The following is a 21,650-nucleotide window of genomic DNA, read 5'->3' on the forward strand; positions in this document are numbered from 1 at the left end:
CTTTTGTTCTTTGTTGAAACGAAAGGAACGAAAACGATTGTTAGCCCTGTTTTTACCTTTAGACTTTTTATCCTGTGGTAAAAAAGTTCCTTTCCCACCAGTAACAGTTGAAATAATAGAATCCAACTGAGAACCAAATAATTTGTTTCCCTGGAAAGAAATGGAAAGTAGAGTTGATTTAGAAGCCATATCAGCATTCCAAGTCATAAGCCATAAAGCTCTTCTGGCTAAGATAGCCAGAGACATAAATCTAACATCAACTCTAATAATATCAAAAATGGCATCACAGATGAAATTATTAGCATGCTGGAGAAGAATAATAATATCATGAGAATCACGATTTGTTACTTGTTGCGCTAGAGTTTCCAACCAAAAAGTTGAAGCTGCAGCAACATCAGCCAATGATATAGCAGGTCTAAGAAGATTACCTGAACATAGATAAGCTTTTCTTAGAAAAGATTCAATTTTTCTATCTAAAGGATCTTTAAACGAGGTACCATCTGACGTAGGAATGGTAGTACGTTTAGCAAGGGTAGAAATAGCCCCATCAACTTTAGGGATTTTGTCCCAAAATTCTAACCTGTCAGGCGGAACAGGATATAATTGCTTAAAACGTTTAGAAGGAGTAAATGAATTACCCAATTTATCCCATTCCTTAGCAATTACTGCAGAAATAGCATTAGGAACAGGAAAGACTTCTGGAATAACCGCAGGAGCTTTAAAAACCTTATCCAAACGTATAGAATTAGTATCAAGAGGACTAGAATCCTCTATTTCTAAAGCAATTAGTACTTCTTTAAGTAAAGAGCGAATAAATTCCATCTTAAATAAATATGAAGATTTATCAGCATCAATCTCTGAGACAGAATCCTCTGAACCAGAAGAGTCCAAAGAATCAGAATGATGGTGTTCATTTAAAAATTCATCTGTAGAGAGAGAAGATTTAAAAGACTTTTTACGTTTACTAGAAGGAGAAATAACAGACAAAGCCTTCTTTATGGATTCAGAAACAAAATCTCTTATGTTATCAGGAACATTCTGCACCTTAGATGTTGAGGGAACTGCAACAGGCAATGGTACATCACTAAAGGAAATATTATCTGCTTTAACAAGTTTGTCATGACAATTATTACAAACAACAGCTGGAGGAATAGCTACCAAAAGTTTACAGCAGATACACTTAGCTTTGGTAGATCCAGCAGGCAGTGGTTTTCCTGTAGTATCTTCTGGCTCAGATGCAACGTGAGACATCTTGCAATATGTAAGAGAAAAAACAACATATAAAGCAAAATAGATCAAATTCCTTATAAGACAGTTTCAGGAATGGGAAAAAAATGCCAAACATCAAGCTTCTAGCAACCAGAAGCAAATGAAAAATGAGACTGAAATAATGTGGAGACAAAAGCGACGCCCATATTTTTTGGCGCCAAATAAGACGCCCACATTATTTGGCGCCTAAATGCTTTTGGCGCCAAAAATGACGCCACATCCGGAACGCCGACATTTTTGGCGCAAAATAACGTCAAAAATGACGCAACTTCCGGCGACACGTATGACGCCGGAAACGGAAAAGAATTTTTGCGCCAAAAAAGTCCGCGCCAAGAATGACACAATAAAATGAAGCATTTTCAGCCCCCGCGAGCCTAACAGCCCACAGGGAAAAAAGTCAAATTTTTGAGGTAAGAAAAAATATGATAATTTAAAGCATAATCCCAAATATGAAACTGACTGTCTGGAAATAAGGAAAGTTGAACATTCTGAGTCAAGGCAAATAAATGTTTGAATACATATATTTAGAACTTTATAAATAAAGTGCCCAACCATAGCTTAGAGTGTCACAGAAAATAAGACTTACTTACCCCAGGACACTCATCTACATGTTTGTAGAAAGCCAAACCAGTACTGAAACGAGAATCAGTAGAGGAAATGGTAAATATAAGAGTATATCGTCGATCTGAAAAGGGAGGTAAGAGATGAATCTCTACGACCGATAACAGAGAACCTTATGAAATAGACCCCGTAGAAGGAGATCACTGCATTCAATAGGCAATACTCTCCTCACATCCCTCTGACATTCACTGCACGCTGAGAGGAAAACCGGGCTCCAACTTGCTGCGGAGCGCATATCAACGTAGAATCTAGCACAAACTTACTTCACCACCTCCCTTGGAGGCAAAGTTTGTAAAACTGATTTGTGGGTGTGGTGAGGGGTGTATTTATAGGCATTTTAAGGTTTGGGAAACTTTGCCCCTCCTGGTAGGAATGTATATCCCATACGTCACTAGCTCATGGACTCTTGTTAATTACATGAAAGAAACAAAAGTTTTCTTTCCTGATTCAGATAGAACATTACATTTTAAACAACTTTCCAGTTTACTTCTATTATCAAATTTGCTTCATTTTTTGAACGAGCTGCAGTGCACTACTGGGAGCTAACTATACATTGGGTGAACCAATAACAAGAGGCATATATGTAGAGTTACCAATCAGCAGCTAGCTCCCAGTAACATAGCTCCTGAGCCTACCTGGGTATGCCTGGGTATGCTTTTCAACAAGGGATATCAAGAGAACAAAGCAAATTAGATAATACAAGTAAATTAGAAAGTTATTTAAATTTGCATACTTTGGAGCTGATTTATCAAGGGTCGAATGGACCCTGATGCCCCTGTTTAACAGCAGTTATAACGTACTCTCTAAACAATAAAAGTTTAATTATGACTTTCATTTTCCATTAAAGGTACACTAAATTGCCTTTTATGATTCAGATATGACAAGCAATTACAAAAAATCCAATTTACTTCCATTATTAAACAGAGCGCTCTTTTGATATGTTCACTTTCTGAGGCACCAGCTCCTTCTGAGCTCATGCAAGAGCTAAGAACATATATGTATAGGAGTCTGTAATTGGATGACAGCTGTCACGTGATACAGGGACAGGGAAATTAACACAAAAAAATGTACTGTTCCTTTGAAATTCAAAGTGTTATTGCTTTGTTTTTCTAATATGCATGTGTAATGGTCCTCACAGAAGTAAGAAATAATTAACTGGTCCGCCGCCTCTGAGGCTGCGCACATCAATCCGCCCGGGTTGATTCACACCCCCCCCCCCCCGCGAATCTGCAGGGGTCGGCATTGCACAAGCAGTTCACTAGAACTGCTTGTGCAATGTTACATGCGGACAGCGTATGATGTGGGCATTCAGCGATGTCTGGCAGACATGATAAGCTACAGTGTATCATGTCTGCCAGACTTTGATAAATCAACTCCTTAATCTGAGTCATGATGGTTTATTTTGACTTTACTGTCCCTTTAACATAATGTTAAAGACATTTGTAAGCATTGTCGTACAAACTAAACGTGTGACTAAATGAGCGGCAAAGAAATAATGCGTTACATTAAGTAATAATAGAAATGTTACACATGTAGTGCAAAATGACTTCTGCATGAGTTAGGGACTTTTTCTCTATACATGATTCGGCAATGCATGTTACAGCACAGCCCCCCTAAGGGCTCTCGGAAAGAATGTGGTTAATTGTAGAGCAATTCTATATAAACCTTGGAAAGTTAATAGATGAAAAATTTCATTTTTGGTATTTTTGCCGCATAACATCTTTTTTCCTGTGAAATAATTTAAGCTATTTTATTACACTATTACTAATCTTATGGTCACAGCAATGAAATAATGCTCTTATTTTTTAACTGTATATATGCGAGGGGGAAAGAAATTTCTAGGTTTAATTGTAATCTATCAAACTTCAAAATGCATAATTGATTGACAAAATCATTTGAGATAATTATAGGAAAAGCATTGCAAGAATAGAAAGCACGCTTCAAAATATCCATTATTTTAACATCTGTTTTTTTTTCATTAAAGGACCAGTAAATACAGTAGATTTGCATAATCAACAGATGAATGGTAAAAAGACAATGCAATAACACTAAGGGGCCGATTAATCAAGCTCCGTATGGAGCTTGATGCCCCTGTTTCCACACCGCTGCTCCATAACTTGTCCTCCTGCTCTGAGGCCGCGGACAGCAATCAACCCGATCGAATATGATCGGGTTGATTGACAACCCTTGCAAGCTACATCGTATCATGTCCGCTCGCACTATGATAAATCTACCCCTTAGTCTGAACTTTAAATGAGTAGTATATTTTTTTTCTGACAAATTTCAGTTATGTCTTTTTCCACTCCTCCTGTATCATGTGACAGCCAATCACAAATGCATATATGTATATTCTGTGAATTCTTGCACATGCTCAGTAGGAGCTGGTGACTCAATAAGTGTAAATATAAAAGACTGAAAGTTTAATTTTGACTTGAGTCTCCCTTTAACTGAGATGTGACTATGGTACTGTATGTAGTAGATACATGGTGCACATGTTGCTCTGAGCGTACATAGATAAACCAGGTTTTCCCAATTTCTCTCGTTTAGTAGTTTTCCTTTTTGGTGTTCTAAGGACCCATATATGTTCATATTCATTGTCTTGCTTATACCAAATATACTGTATACCTTGATATTTTGTTTTTGAGTCAGTTAATTGTTTCTTACTTCTGTGAGGACCATTACACATGCATATTAGAAAAAAACAAAGCAATAACACTTCATTTGAATTTCAAAGGAGCAGTACATTTTTTGGGACAATTATCAAAGTTTGTGTTCATTTCCCTGTCCCGTGTATCACGTGACAGCTGTCATCCAATTACAGACTCCTATACATATATGTTCTTAGCTCTTGCATGAGCTCAGAAGGAGCTGGTGCCTCAGAAAGTGAACATATCAAAAGAGCGTTCTGTTTAATAATGGAAGTAAATTGGATTTTTTGTAATTGCTTGCCATATCTGAATCATAAAAGGTAATTTAGTGTACCTTTAATGGAAAATTAAAGTCATAGTTAAACTTCTATTGTTTAGAGAGTACGTTATTTTAAGAGACTTTAACATTTAATTTATCTCAGTATTCTTTGTTGAAAAGCATACTGAGTTAGGCTCAGGTGTAGCAATACACAACTTAAATGCATAGGGGTTCACAATCGTATGCTTGTTTTTGGCAGATAACAATTTCTGAACTTTTTCAGTGTGTTTTTGCAGTCATCACAAACTTAAAATGCTTTTACTGTTAATACCCATGAAGGTCAAAATCTTGAAGGAACTTTAAACACCTGTTGCTTTTGTATAAAAATTGTACTTTATGCCACACTCCCTAGAGAGGCCAAAAAGCAAATTCTGTAAACTAAATGCTCCAAATTGCCTAAACCAGCTATTAGATTTGCAGCATTTGCAGGTTATAAAATTTACCTTTTAGCATCTCTAGGAAGTGTGACACAAAGCCCAACCTTTACAGAAAAGCAAAAAGGGGTTTAATGTCCTTTAAACCCTGCATTGTTAATCTCTTGATTTTGCAATCCAAAACCCAAACGTGCCAATTGACAACAAACAAGATGGAAATTCTGCAAGTTTATAGATTACATCACAGGTTAAAGGGCCTGCTGTATGTTAATGTTTTAATAGTGTGTAGTGATGCTAATAGGTGACAGGTGTGTAATGAACCTGTTTGCTCCAAAACCATAAAGATATATGTGTATGCCTTTTTAAGGTATTTGAACAAGGGAATTATGGGTATAGTGGGCATGTGTGCTTGTTCAATTATTGATTTTGATCATTTTTTAGTGTAAAAGAGCCTGTTTACTTTTTAAATGTAATTTATTGAGCAGGTATTGTTTCTATCTATGTAATGACATTGCTTCCAAATGTCATCCAATATGGCAGATGGGGGGGGGGGGTGTAAAACCGGTGTGTTTTTACCATGTGCAATAAAATGGTCCATAAAAATCCTTTTTGGAGTACTATTTAATTAACTGAAATTTGAAAAGTGAAAAACAACCCCATAAATGTGTTGATAAATATTGAGAATTTGGATTGTGATCAGCAAAACAGAACTGGCACATGTTAATTTTTCTCTGAAACAATGAAAAAAAGGGCTTCTGATTAATCAATTAAAATGGCTTATTGTAATAGGACCATCAAGAAAAACAGCTCATCTGTAGATAACATGCTGATAATTATCAATTGATTAGATTGCGATCAACCGCATAGTTATATATAAGCAATGGTGCAATAATAAAATGCATTAACACACTATTATATCTCATTAAACGTATTAGCCCTCAGTCCAATCTGTATGAATGTACTGTTTAAATAAATCTATTTGAAGGGCCTGCTTTAATTTAGTTAAAAAGACAGACTACTATAACAATTTCTTTCATGGATATAATTTATTTTTTTGTGGGTGTAAAATTTAAGCTGTTTACTTTGGTGTTGAAGCCAATAGGATATGCACTGAAAACACTATCTAGAAAAGATGATCAAAATTCCAATTATTTCCTCTAAGAATTATATTTTAATATACTCGGGAACAGTGGCACTTATAGGGCAGGAAATAACTGTTATGTTGTCTTGCTATAGAATAATGTATCAGCCAAATGGAAACATTTTCACAAGTCAACTCGGTCTTTTTTGCAACTGTTTTTCACTAGACAAACTATGCTCACTCTTGTCTTATTTGGAGTAATTCAGACTTTTTACTGGAATATACAAGACTAACCAATGGTCATTAATAAAGCATAAACTGATTACCTCTGCTGAGGTAATTTATGCTTATATATGTAGCAGGGTTATCATTGAGAAGCCTTTGGTATACATGTCCAGTTATAAGAATTAGAAAACCCACATTCAATTATATGAAAAGAGGGCAAAATGAATAAAAGTATATTGCAAAGTTGTTTTACTATGCATAATTGTGATATCCCAGAAGGGGATATAGAAAGGCGCGCTGTATAAAAACAGGTAAATGACCAAAGTGTAACTTAAAAAAAGGGCAAATGACGGATCTACCGTACTCGGCTTCTGTGTGTAGCCGTAAAAGTCAGTATCTGTGCAGGATATTGTTGATGGTATTCTTCTTGCAAGACTTGAGGCAGCTCCTCTTGGTCCCGGAGAGTAGGGGAAGACTGTTAGGAAACAAAAGGTGGAAAGAGGGCGCCACAATAGCGTGATATAGTTTCGTCCAATGGATTTGTGTGTTTGTAGGTAATATGCTTACCAGAGGGTATGGCACTGTACTATGACCAGTGCGTGATCGCTTGCTAGCACTTAAACAGTGGCTAGTACACTGCAGGAAATACAATTCCTGTGGATCTCCTCCCGGCTTTTGCTCAATGAGCACCTCCTGCTGTGGCCGTGATGTCCTTAGTTAGGAATAAAAAGATTGGCTTTCTGTACTGTTATAATAGTACTGGACTATAACGATGTGGACAACTTCTCAATGTATAAAAATTGCTTTATTTAATGACGCGTTTCTCAACCCCAACCGGGTCGCTTTTTATCTGATGAAACGACCCGGTTGGGGTTGAGAAACGCGTCATTAAATAAAGCAATTTTTATACATTGAGAAGTTGTCCACATCGTTATAGTCCAGTACTATTATAACAGTACAGAAAGCCGATCTTTTTATTCCTAACTAAGGACATCACGGCCACAGCAGGAGGTGCTCATTGAGCAAAAGCCGGGAGGAGATCCACAGGAATTGTATTTCCTGCAGTGTACTAGCCACTGTTTAAGTGCTAGCAAGCGATCACGCACTGTTCATAGTACAGTGCCATACCCTCTGGTAAGCATATTACCTACAAACACACAAATCCATTGGACGAAACGATATCACGCTATTGTGGCGCCCTCTTTCCACCTTTTGTTTTCTATGCATAATTAAACACTTTATGATATATGTCATATTATGGAGGTGGGAGTTAGTATATAATGATATCACATACCTCCCAACTTTTCACAGCTAGTATCTGGAAACTTTGGGGGAGGAGTTAGTAGATTGGCCTGTGAGCGTAATCATGCAAAAACAGGGGAGGTCAGGGTGGATTTATTGGGAAGGGACTGTAGCAGGAGAGAACTCCCAAACTGGGAATAGAAATGTAAATACATTATAGTTGGTTATCTGATATCTTATTGGGATCTAAATTGTGCAATGCTATACCTCAGTGTATGCATTATTCCATAATCCTGTGACTGCTGTATACCATGTAATTCCATATTAACAGAACCTGTATATGCCCTGTAGTTATGTCCAACAAGATAGAAGAGTGACTAGGTGCAGAAATGAAGTCAAATAGAAGACTAGCCTTTCATAATGTCCTCCAAACCATAGCTCTATAAACTGAGGTATGCTGGGAAATACTAGGAGCCCCCCGTAACAGTGCCACAGTATATACATATGTTGCTGCAGGTTACAGTATGCCATTGTCTGATTCATCAAACACTCAGAACTTTAAATTGTAGCAAACAGATTGTTGTGCAAGAAAAAACAGTGACAATTTCAAAGTATGGTAAATGAGCATGTGACATGAAAAATCTCATTTTCTGCCCTGTGTCCTAACCTGAACTGCAGAAAACAAGCAACATACATATGTATTACAGTCTTGTCTTTATTTATTACTTTTTATTGAGCTACAGTACAATAGTATATAACTAGATGTTTACTGTTTTGAATGTATAAACTAGTTTGCTCCTTTGGAATATGTGTGTGTGAACTTGATACCTATTGTAACAAGAATTGCAAACAAAAGTGTAAACGTCTTATTATACCTAATAAACATCAATATTTTAAACTTTTGTGTACAAAACTTTTTAACATACCAGGCCTTTGAAAATTTTGTCACATGAGCACATGCCTGTTAGAATGAATGGTTGACTAAGTTTACTGAAATAGCAAGAGTCCTCTTCAGTTGCTATGTTATTTAATTGAACCTACAAAGGGAGGTTTTTTTAATCATATACTCCAATAAACAGGACTTGACAAATCCTGGCAAATCTTAGAATTGTACTTCTGGCTCCTAAAAGTATATGACTGACTCTTCAATATTATTGTTGGCTTCTATTTGAAATACATTTGTCTACCTCTGCCCTGAAAGTAAATTTAGACCAAGGATGCCCATAATTTAGTGACATGGGGGTATACATTATTTGAATGCATTCTATCAATACAGGCTGAGAGGGAAAAGGGAAATTACTCAACAGTCTTGTGATCCACTGGTCTAACTTTTGGACACACTTGATTTAGGCTTATTTTGCAACACTTTAACATGTCTAACTACATTTGAAAATGATAACAAGACTGGGCATAAGGGAAAGGGCACTGTCTCCTTGGATGGGTATAGTCTGGGCAGCCCAGGGACAGAACGAAACACAAATTAAAGGTGCGCTTATCACTCTTACCTCTTTTTCAAATCCATAAGCATCAATCAATTAAAATATCAGATACAGCAGTATTGGCTATAGAAAAGCCATATAGATAAGTAACATTAACAGAAAGCAACCTCTAAATGGTGCATGTGGGAGAGAGAAAGAGACAAGACCATATGACAAGAAATTCCCGCAGCAAATTTAATTCATAAAGCTCATGTCGGCTGCTTGCCCCAATGCCCCTTTAATTTTAGCAATGCCAAACTTAGAAGAAAAAAAGCTACTTTAATTAAAACTGCAGGTCATTACCCCCCCCCCATAGATTTCCATAAATCCTATGGTGCATTATTTAATAGGCTGCATATGCCAAGTTGTCAAGTTAGTTACAAATGTAATTTTCTACCTCAACAATAAATTAATTTCCATTAACATATGTTTAATGTATTTTTATTTTTGCATAAAAGAGGACCTAACATTATTTTCAATATTTAATAAATTTAAAAAAAATGTCACACAGCACTTATTACACATTAAACATTAACTTGTAGCTTCTAGTGCATTTTAGACTACTCAGGACATGTAGGTTTTATTGGTTATTATGGGTGTATTATTTGGTAAGGTCTTGACAAATTACTTCTAAATGTTAACAAATTATAAGCAGCAGGAGATACGGCAGTTTAGAATTCCCTGGTTAATATGCTCACCTTATAAAGAAGCATGAAGTACTATTCCCCTCTAGACATACTAATGACTCTTTCCCTTTCTGACTCTTTTCCAGTTAATGAGCAACCTAAAACTCCTGTTACTGCCACAGCTCCTGCCACAGCTGCAGAGGTGAAGATTCTGCGCTCTCAGGAGGAGATGGCTTACTGTACGCAGCTAGGGCTGCTTCTCTGGAAGAACTTTACCTATAGACGGAGACAGACGGTAAGCTATTTTTTTTAAATTAATTAACATCAATTACATTGTTTATTTCTTAGCTTAAACCAATTATTTAATAATGACTGTTTAGAAAAGAGAACATAATTTGTTTACTTACTTTCTAGCCTAGACTGGAGAATAAAACATGTTACAGCTGGAGAATGGAATGCATTATTTTATACCCTGCAAGCATAGAATGGTGAAAATGTAGTATTATGTATTCTTTAGCAGGTAATGGTTTATATGAATATATTCTGAGGAGATTTACCCCAGAATTACAGTGTAGGACTTGACAAATTTGTTTCATTTTAGGAGTCAAACATAAAATTGAGTTACCATTAAAATATTTTATAATTATAGTCGGACTAGTGTTTTCTTTATAGTTATATGTAATAATCTAAAACGATTAGAAGGGACTCCCAGACTAGATTCACTAATTATTTAAATCACTCTCTTGTGAGACAAAAGTTATGTGTTATATTATGGACATGATTGAGTAAAGTATGAGGATATTCTCTGGAGCTTAGTGATTTAGAATACTATAGGTATTAGAGATTGTGTTTGTCGATTTCCATTAAATCTAGATTACATTTCTACATTTTAGGAAATAATTTGCAAATTAAAATTTCTGCACAAAAATCTATAACAGAAAGTTATTGTATTATATGTAAACAACCAATCTACTTTATAACCATTATTTTCTTAGGCAGGGTAACTCTACAAACTGGAAATTGCAAAGAAAATGGGATATATTAGATTCATTGAATCTAAAATTAAAAAAAAAAATACAAATTGCAGCTATCGCCCTAAAAATATGCACACAGCACATCTTTATGCAACTTTATGCCAATTAAAAAATTCTGTAATTTTATCTTCAGCAGTAGGTAGTTGTGCAGAATCTACCCTTTAAAATCACAGTACACCATACACTTTTTTTGCAATGTTTAAATATGTTTTTACAGATAATGTTATAGTTTACTACTGGGTGTATTACACTGTAAATCTATGAAGGAACATTGACTGATCCATTTAATATGCCTTCAGTCCTGGAGAATAACACATTTCCCTCCAGGATTTATGTCCTATTGAAATATTTCTGCCCTACATTTTACTTAGTCCCCTTAGGAAAGTGAGTGCATTAGGTTCCTCTTTAATCTGCAAAATACTTTAGGTTGAAGCTGCAGAATGTTCACTGAGACTAAAATGATTCATTTGCTAATGCCTTTTATATATACAGGAACATGTACACACACACACACATATACACACACACACAGGCATAAACACGCATACACACACACATATACACACACACGCATACACACATATATTCACACATACACACATATTCACACATACACACACACACATACACACACATACACACACACACATACACACACATACACACACATATACACACACACGCATACACACACAAATACACACACACATACACACATATATTCACACATACACACATATATTCACACATACACACACATACACACACACATACACACACACACATATACACACACATACACACACATACATACACACACATACACACACATATATTCACACATGCACACACATACACACACACATATACACACACATACACAGAGACAGAGCTATTTTTCCATTATGTTATATAAGGTGCAGTTGCTATCCTATAACATCACACTTTAAAAAAAAAAAAAAAAAAACAATATGTGTTAAATTTCCTCTGGATAGAATTAGAAACACAAAAAGGTCAATTAATTTGATGGAAAAAGAGTAAGTATGCAAAGAAGTGAATTGGGCTGAACTACTGAGGTAAACGGAGGGTAAACATTAGAAAATATGGAGAAAGGAATGGATTAATTGTAGGGAACAAGAGAATTAAAAGGATGAGAGAGAAGGGTAATCAATAGCAAGACACAAGCAGTAAAGATGAAAGCAGATACTAATGTAAAAATAAGAGGGGCAGGCAAAGACCATATGTAAGTACATGTAAGTACCTATGTAAGCAGACATTTACATAGACAGCTTTTCTTCTTTATCTTATTATTAACCCTGGGACAGGTGCAACATGAGGAGGATTTTGAAACCACATCTAATCCACTCAGATTAAGATAAAGAAAGATTTACAACATTAGCAAATGAACTGCAAAATGGCCTGTCAGACATATTTGCTTTTTGTTTCAATAAAGTGGATTTTATGAACATAAATGAATCAGACATTTAGGGCCTGATTACAAGTGGAGCACTATTTACTGCTTCCACTAGAGAGCTAATTGCGCTAGAAGTAAAAAATGTTCACGCGTCTGGTTGCACTGGTAATCTGAGTTGAAAGTAAAAAAGTAAAAAATGTTCACGCGTCTGGTTGCACTGGTAATCTGAGTTGAAAGTAAAAAGTTATCACACTCACGCTAACCCGACGCACGCTAACAGGTTACTTATAGCGCAATTAGACTGTCACACACAAGATAAACTATTCCCCCATAGAAGTTAATTGGGGGGAAAAACCTAACACCCAACTCTCGCGCGCTAACCCGAACTCATATTCTCATATGCGCTAACCTGACATGAAAACATTAATATTTTACATTCCAATGTTCTGCACATAGCAGAATATGTTCTATTTATTCATAAATACACATATATATATATATATATATATATATATATATATATATATATATATATATGGTATTTTGGTTCAATATATATTTAAACCTATACATATAAATGATTATATATACTGTAGGTATAGATATATACAGATATATATAGGAATATCTATTTAGCGATACATAGAACATATTCTTCTATGTGCAGAACATTGTAATGTGAAATATTTACAGTAAATATACACTATAACACTTTATTAAACATGAATATTGCAGAAATATGGTTTTACATTTTTTCATCTACTTAATTGTCTGTATATGTGTACATATTTTTATATGTGTATATACGTCTATAAATAGATATATACAAATATAAATACATAATTACAAATATACACACACACAAACATATATATATATATATATATATATATATATATAAAAATACATATGTACACACACACACACACACACACACACATATATATATATATATATATATATATATATATATAAATACACACACATATATATATTATACATATTTAAAGATGTATATGTATGTGTCTCAATGTTTAAGCCCTTTGCCTGCCAGTTATCTCTAACACCTGAGACCTGCTATCTATGGCCTAGATTTGGAGTTTGGCGGTAGCCGTGAAAACCAGCGTTAGAGGCTCCTAACGCTGGTTTTAGGCTACCACCGATATTTGGAGTCATTCAAAAAAGGGTCTAACGCTCACTTTTCAGACGCGACTTTTCCATACCGCAGATCCCCTTACGTCAATTGCGTATCCTATCTTTTCAGTGGGATCTTTCTAACTCCGGTATTTAGAGTCGTGTCTGAAGTGAGCGTTAGAAATCTAATGACAAAACTCCAGCCGCAGAAAAAAGTCAGTAGTTAAGAGCTTTCTGGGCTAACGCCGGTTCATAAAGCTCTTAACTACTGTACTCTAAAGTACACTAACACCCATAAACTACCTATGTACCCCTAAACCGAGGCCCCCCCACATCGCAGACACTCGAAAACATTTTTTTAACCCCTAATCTGCCGACCGCCACCTACGTTATACTTATGTACCCCTAATCTGCTGCCCCTAACACCGCCGACCCCTATATTATATTTATTAACCCCTAACCTGCCCCCCACAACGTCGCCGCCAGCTACCTACAATAATTAACCCCTAATCTGCCGACCGCAAAGAGCCGCCACCTACATTATAGCTATGTACCCCTAATATGCTGCCCCTAACACCGCCGACCCCTATATTATATTTATTAACCCCTAACCTGCCCCCCACAACGTCGCCGCCAGCTACCTACAATAATTAACCCCTAATCTGCCGACCGCAAAGAGCCGCCACCTACATTATAGCTATGTACCCCTAATCTGCTGCCCCTAACACCGCCGACCCCTATATTATATTTATTAACCCCTAACCTGCCCCCCACAACGTCGCAGCCAGCTACCTACAATAATTAACCCCTAATCTGCCGACCGCAAAGAGCCGCCACCTACATTATAGCTATGTACCCCTAATCTGCTGCCCCTTACACCGCCGACCCCTATATTATATTTATTAACCCCTAATCTGCCCCCCTCAACGTCGCCTCCACCTGCCTACGCTTATTAACCCCTAATCTGCCGAGCGGACCGCACCGCTACTATAATAAAGTTATTAACCCCTAATCCGCCTCACTAACCCTATAATAAATAGTATTAACCCCTAATCTGCCCTCCCTAACATCGCAGACACCTAACTTCAATTATTAACCCCTAATCTGCCGACTGGAGCTCACCGCTATTCTAATAAATGTATTAACCCCTAAAGCTAAGTCTAACCCTAACACTAACACCCCCCTAAATTAAATATAATTTTAATCTAACGAAATTAATTAACTCTTATTAAATAAATTATTCCTATTTAAAGCTAAATACTTACCTGTAAAATAAACCCTAATATAGCTACAATATAAATTATAATTATATTATAGCTATTTTAGGATTAATATTTATTTTACAGGTAACGTTGTATTTATTTTAACCAGGTACAATAGCTATTAAATAGTTAAGAACTATTTAATAGCTAAAATAGTTAAAATAATTACAAATTTACCTGTAAAATAAATCCTAACCTAAGTTACAATTAAACCTAACACTACACTATCAATGAATAAATTAAATAAAATACCTATAATTATCTACAATTAAACCTAACACTACACTATCAATAAATAAATTAAATACAATTCCTACAAATAAATACAATGAAATAAACTAACTAAAGTACAAAAAATAAAAAAATATTTACAAACATTAGAAATATATTACAACAATTTTAAACTAATTACACCTACTCTAAGCCCCCTAATAAAATAACAAAGCCCCCCAAAATAAAAAAAATGCCCTACCCTATTCTAAATTACTAAAGTTCAAAGCTCTTTTACCTTACCAGCCCTGAACAGGGCCCTTTGCGGGGCATGCCCCAAGAAGTTCAGCTCTTTTGCCTGTAAAAAAAACATACAATACCCCCCCCAACATTACAACCCACCACCCACATACCCCTAATCTAACCCAAACCCCCCTTAAATAAACCTAACACTAAGCCCCTGAAGATCTCCCTACCTTGAGACGTCTTCACCCAGCCGAGCCAAATTCTTCATCCAAGCGGAGCAAGAAGAGGTCCTCCATCCGGTAGAAGTCTTCATCCAAGCGGGGCAGAAGAGGTCTTCCATCCGATTGAAGTCTTCATCCAAGAGGCATCTTCTATCGTCATCCATCCGGAGCGGAGCGGCAGCATCCTGAAGACCTCCGACGTGGAACATCCATCCTGGCCGACGACTGAACGACGAATGACGGTTCCTTTAAATGACGTCATCCAAGATGGCGTCCCTCAAATTCCGATTGGCTGATAGGATTCTATCAGCCAATCGGAATTAAGGTAGGAATATTCTGATTGGCTGATGGAATCAAGTTCAGCCAATCAGATTGAGCTCGCATTCTATTGGCTGATCGGAACAGATTAGGGGTTAATAAATATAATATAGGGGTCGGCGGTGTTAGGGGCAGCAGATTAGGGGTACATAGGGATAATGTAAATAGCGGCGGTGTACGGAGCGGCAGATTAGGGGTTAAAAATAATATGCAGGGGTCAGCGATAGCGGGGGCGGCAGAATAGGGGTTAATAAGTGTAAGGTTAGGGGTGTTTAGACTCGGGGTACATGTTAGGGTGTTAGGTGCAGACGTAGGAAGTGTTTCCCCATAGCAAACAATGGGGCTGCGTTAGGAGCTGAACGCGGCTTTTTTGCAGGTGTTAGGTTTTTTTTCAGCTCAAACTGCCCCATTGTTTTCTATGGGGGAATCGTGCACAAGCACGTTTTTGAGGCTGGCCGCGTCCGTAAGCAACTCTGGTATCGAGAGTTGAAGTTGCATTAAATATGCTCTACGCTCCTTTTTTGGAGCCTAACGCAGCCATTCTGTGGACTCTCAATACCAGAGTTATTTTAAAGGTGCGGTCAGAAAAAAGCCAGCGTTAGCTACGCGGGTCGTTACCGACAAAACTCTAAATCTAGCCGTAAGAGCCCTTATAACTTTTGTTTGCAATATTTAACACCTGAGACCTGCTATCTTTGAGCCCTTATAACTTTTGTTGTTCAATATTTTTTCTGAATAATTTTTTTAGGCAGTGCTATTATGAGTGTAACTGGACTTCGTAATGCATTTTTTATGTGTTGTGTGGGACTTTATTTTGCACTAACCACAGCTCTGAGATCGCATAATCATTCTAGTGTAAATCACGATTGCGCTCAACTTGTAATATAAACGCAATTTATCATGCGCGCAAACGATTGCGAAAACCTGCGCAAATGTTTGCGCCTCACTTGTAATCTAGCCATTAGTGGGAGCTAAAGTTGATTACAAATCAGGTTTAGAAAAGAATGCAGTCACTACCCATCAGCAGTGAAGTCATAGATGGTCTCACAATGAAGCGCAGGGATAAGCCTTACCAACAAGCCTGACACCATGGTCCTGTTTGTTTCCTAGAAAGCTATGAAGTACACATGCTGCAGGAAGGAACATAATTAGTGCTGCAGAACTACACAATCTATGTTCCTCCCTGTGCACCCTGTAACATGTGTAACCAACATCTGCCCAGGAAAGTATATCTGGAGTGGCAGCACTATTGTACTGAGTTTGCATTAATGAACAAGATGGTTAATAATGTATGTTCCATACAAAACAAATGACTGCTTATTGAGCTATGCACACTTGCTAGGACTATATCTTCTATAAAAATACTACCATACACATTAAGAATAGATTTAGAAATAATTACACATGTGCATTCGTGTACTTCGTTAGCAAACAAATACCGAATATAGCGGCCACCAGCATCATTCAGCACTTTTCGGAGATGGATTTCTTCTTGTGAACACACAAATATCTGGATTTGCACATGGCTTGAAATAATTACGACACATATAAATAATGAATAATGTTCTCAATAAATTGTATAATTCTGACATTTTTAATCAAATGGAAAAGAAGGAATAGTTTAGTCAAAAATAAACTTTCGTGATTCAGATAGAACATGCAATTTTAAGCAACTTTCTAATTTACTCCTATTATCATTTTTTCTTCATTCTCTTAGTATCTTTATTTGAAAAAGCAAGAGTGTAAGCTAAGGAGCCGGCCCATTTTTGGTTCAGCACCTGGGTAGCGCTTGCTGATTGGTGTCTGAGAATTTAATTTATACCATGCTTTTATTAAAAATTTTGCTTGTCCAATGCTTACTGGATAGACAAGATACGTATGCTGCAAAATGCTATAGATTTCCTAAACTAGCTACATACTATAAAGTGATTGCTTAGAGCACACATTTACAGTTAGCTTTTATTTTTAACAATCGAGATAAACACACTAATTACGCTTGTGAGCACAATGTTTATAGTTTAGGAAATTATTTAATAAAATGACAGGTTTTAATTGTTTATATTTACCAACATTTCTTTTCATGCACATTGTTATAAAATAATTAGTTTGCGCTATTCTTTGCACTCAAGCGACACCTATTTTCATGGCTATTTGTGCGCAAGTTAAATTCTGGTCGTATTACAAGTTTAAAGACCTCGGAACTCTGGTTAACTGTTACACTCAACAAAAAAGTGTCACAAAACCCATCAAACATACATTTAAAAGTACAGTTACATTCACAATAACACAATCTAATCAAAATGATTAAAAAAATATTGCATAAAAAGTTTATAAGGCTCAAAAATATGAGGTCTCAGGTATTAGAAAATAAAGGACTGCAAAGAGATGCACATATATGATCTAAATATGTATGTGTGTGTGTGTATATATATATATATATATATATATTGTTTGTGTGTGTGTGTGTGTGCATATGCATTTATGTATTTATATATGTATTTATGAATTTACAGACATATATTCACATATAAACACATAAATACACATTTATACATATAGAGCCCTTTGCATGAAAACTCATATTTACGCAATATTCATATTTAATAAAATGTATACGTTTGTTTAAGTTTTCAAGCTGTACTAATTAATATGTAAATAAAAACAGAGAGGTAGATCATTAATTGATGCCATAGAGGCCCATTTATCAGCAGTTATGAAGTAGTGGTCTATAGATCACTGCTCCATAACCCTGTCTGCCACAATTCAACCCGATCGAGTACGATCGGGTTGATTGACACCTCCCTGCTAGCGGCCCATTGCTCTCCGCATTCAACGAGGTCTTGCAGACCTGATCCGCACTGTCGGATCAGGTTTGCAAGACCTTTGATACATAGACCTCAGCGTCTTGAGAGAAAAAAGCTTCCTTTGAATGTTGATATGAATGCCTGTTTTGTTAATTTAGTCGGTTGAGTTTTATAATAGAAACATAAAATATAATGGCAGAGTAAAACCAAACATTATCTTGCAGAAGACAGAGTTGTCACAATGAGACATTGTACCAGACACAATGCAATTTAAATTCCACTGTTACTGTATAATGTATTGAGACATATGTAGGTGAATATTATAAAGACTTGTATTACGTTAATTGTAGAATTTAGTATGACTACATAGTTTGTGAGTAACAACACAGTCATTAGTAGCACTCCATCAAAATGATTAATAAAAAAAAAAAACACAATTCTAAAGGATATCTTAGGTCAGTGATCTTTTTTTATTATTAAATGTAAAATGTAAATTTTGTTATATATTCCTGATGCATAAATGAAGTTAGTTGAGGGAATGACACAAGTTGTGAAGTTAATATTTCTGGTTTAATGCCTCTGCCTGACTGTCAAGTAGTACCGTAGCCAGGCCTAACACTCTACACCTTTATCCCTTTTGTGCAGAAAGACCATTCATGGTGCCTGAAAGACAGCATGTTACATGCAACAGATATCAAGATGCTGTAGGGTCAGGGATTTCATCTGAGCTCTGAATGTATGTGGCTTATAGAGAGGTGCTAGGACAGTGATCTGGTCTAAATTTTATTTGGCTGTGTGGATCATAAAGTGGCTGTGGTTTAGTCTGCTGTTTGGCTTATAGAGGGTCTGTAGGGCCATGGGTTTAATAGAAGATCTAATATGAACATTTCACAATTCAGAGAGAATATGCAATATTAAACAACTTTCCATTTTACTTCTATAATCTAAATTGCTTTGTTCCCTTGGTATTCTTTGCTGAAAAAGCAAGCCTAGCTTCAGTAGTAGCAGTGCCCTTTAAAGGTGGGTTTCAGAGCTAGAGTTCCATTTGAGGTCTGCTATGGGCATGTAATTGACAGAGGGAATTTAGAGTTATGGGGATTTATCTGTATTGTGTTATAGACCTATTGAAGGGAGGGGCTGCAGGGCCAGGGGCTGCAGGGCCAGTGGTCTTTTTTTTTAAACTTTATTTATACCAAAGACAGAGAAGGTTACTACAATCTCGGTTACCAAAAACACGTGTCACAGTGAATAAGGGCCAGTGGTCTGATGTGGGCATGTAGCAGGTATAGGACAAGCAGATTGCCATGAGGGACAAGTGCATTGCATTAACATTATTGCCTCCTGAACAAGTACTTTTTTATTTTTCACCCTTTCAAACCCATGACAAGTTATGTTTGAGTTTAATGAACTTTAAGTACAGTTATAATTAAAATGTACTGCCTGAAACCACTATACATTTATTGGTAACATTTGTTTTTTACATTTCAACAAACTGTACAACTAGATATTTAGTGACATATATTTTCAAATGTAATGTTTAATTCCAATTTTAAAATATGGGAAGAAAAAAACCTCTTGTTTTATTGTTCAGTGAGACATTTTCTTTAAACTAGGCATTGTAACATATGCTTTTACAAAAACATTATATAATACAGTGTTACAGTTCAGTAGCAATAACAGCACACAGTACTCCCAGCGGTACTACTTGCCTGACTGAAAAAGCGTAAGTTTCTCAGCTACCCTGAACAAAACATATTTGGCAAATCTTATTTAGTCTCTAGGAAACGTTAACTAAGGGAAATAGGGGCTTGAAACTATGCTTGGCAAATATACTGCAAGGCCTATTATTTCTCCTGAAAAGTCCCCCAGAGGGTCAGGAATAGTTCAGTTGACCCCTACACAGGGACGGGGTGAAATTCCTAGAACACTGTTAAATATGGGCCCCCCCTCTGACTTACATTATATGTGCCATTTTCTTCAACATCTGCTCTCTTTCAAAGTTTAACTCTTTCACTGACTTTTATACACGCTAAGTTCTGTGTTTATCAGGAATCCATTTGTTTTCTTTTTAAAGGAAAATAAAAATACTAATTGTGTTTGTTTTTTTGCATTATTTCTAGTTGCAATTGTTGGTTGAAGTTGCTTGGCCACTTTTTATCTTCTTCATTCTGATCTCTGTACGTCTTTCGTATCCCCCCTACGAACAACATGAATGTGAGTATCTTAACATGTATTTGGTTACATGTAGGGTTTGTAAGTGTTTTTATGAAAAATGGTGTTGTCATTCTGTAGAAATCTTACCATGTTGTAATAAAGTGTACAATATGCTATTTGTGCATTTCCAGCATTTTAAAATGTGTCTCTATCTATCTGCATATAATATATAATATAATATATACTACAGATTGCTATATTGTACACATAGTAAACTTGGGTTTTGGAAAGTTCTGTACCTAGGTGAAAATTGGTTTTCTAAAAGCCAATATAAAAGTACATATTTTACAGTATTTATATGATAAAACAATATATCTAAATGCACCAAATACAGTATAAGATGAAGAAATGTGTCATGGTCTGCTTTGTTTGAACCAATAGTGAAACTTAAAAGACAGTAAAAACTATATTTGTCTACAATACATTCAAGTAACCAGTTCTTATAGATGCCATGCCTTATCTTATATTATTATATAATATTCTAATATTATAAAACATTAGCATAATATTATATTATTATAATTTTACATGGAAAGTATATTTAACAACTACTGGCGGGTATTACAACCAATCAGATGGTGTTCCACCTGCACCATACAAACAGAGCAGTGTACACTCCAAAGTTCTGCTGTGTTAGTTAATATTGACTATGTTAAAGGGACAATGAACCCAAAATTTTTCATTCATGATTCAGATAGAGCATGCAATTTTAAGCAACTTTCTAATTTACTCCTATTATCAAATTTTCTTCATTCTCTTGGTATCTTTATTTGAAATGCAAGAATGTAAGTTTAGATGCCGGCCCATTTTCGGTGAACAACCTGGGTTGTTCTTGCTGATTGGTGGATAAATTCATCCACCAATAAAAAATGCTGTCCACTATTCTGAACCCAAAAAAAGCTTAGTGTTG

The 21,650-nt window shown here is 36.0% G+C and overlaps 1 protein-coding gene across 2 annotated transcripts in view; it reads left to right on the top strand.

Moving 5' to 3' along the window:
• ABCA1 (ATP binding cassette subfamily A member 1) overlaps positions 1-21,650 on the top strand; it is a 154,891-nt gene that overhangs the window by 22,219 nt on the left and 111,022 nt on the right. For both annotated transcript variants that reach the window (XM_053702625.1, XM_053702624.1), the window contains exons 2-3: positions 10,030-10,178; positions 20,647-20,740. In XM_053702625.1, coding sequence (XP_053558600.1) covers positions 10,113-10,178; positions 20,647-20,740 — 160 coding nt within the window. In that variant the 5' untranslated portion in view covers positions 10,030-10,112. The remainder of the gene's footprint in view (positions 1-10,029; positions 10,179-20,646; positions 20,741-21,650) is intronic.

Source organism: Bombina bombina, chromosome 2 (genome assembly GCF_027579735.1).
Source record: "Bombina bombina isolate aBomBom1 chromosome 2, aBomBom1.pri, whole genome shotgun sequence".
NCBI classification, from domain to species: Eukaryota; Metazoa; Chordata; class Amphibia; order Anura; family Bombinatoridae; genus Bombina; species Bombina bombina.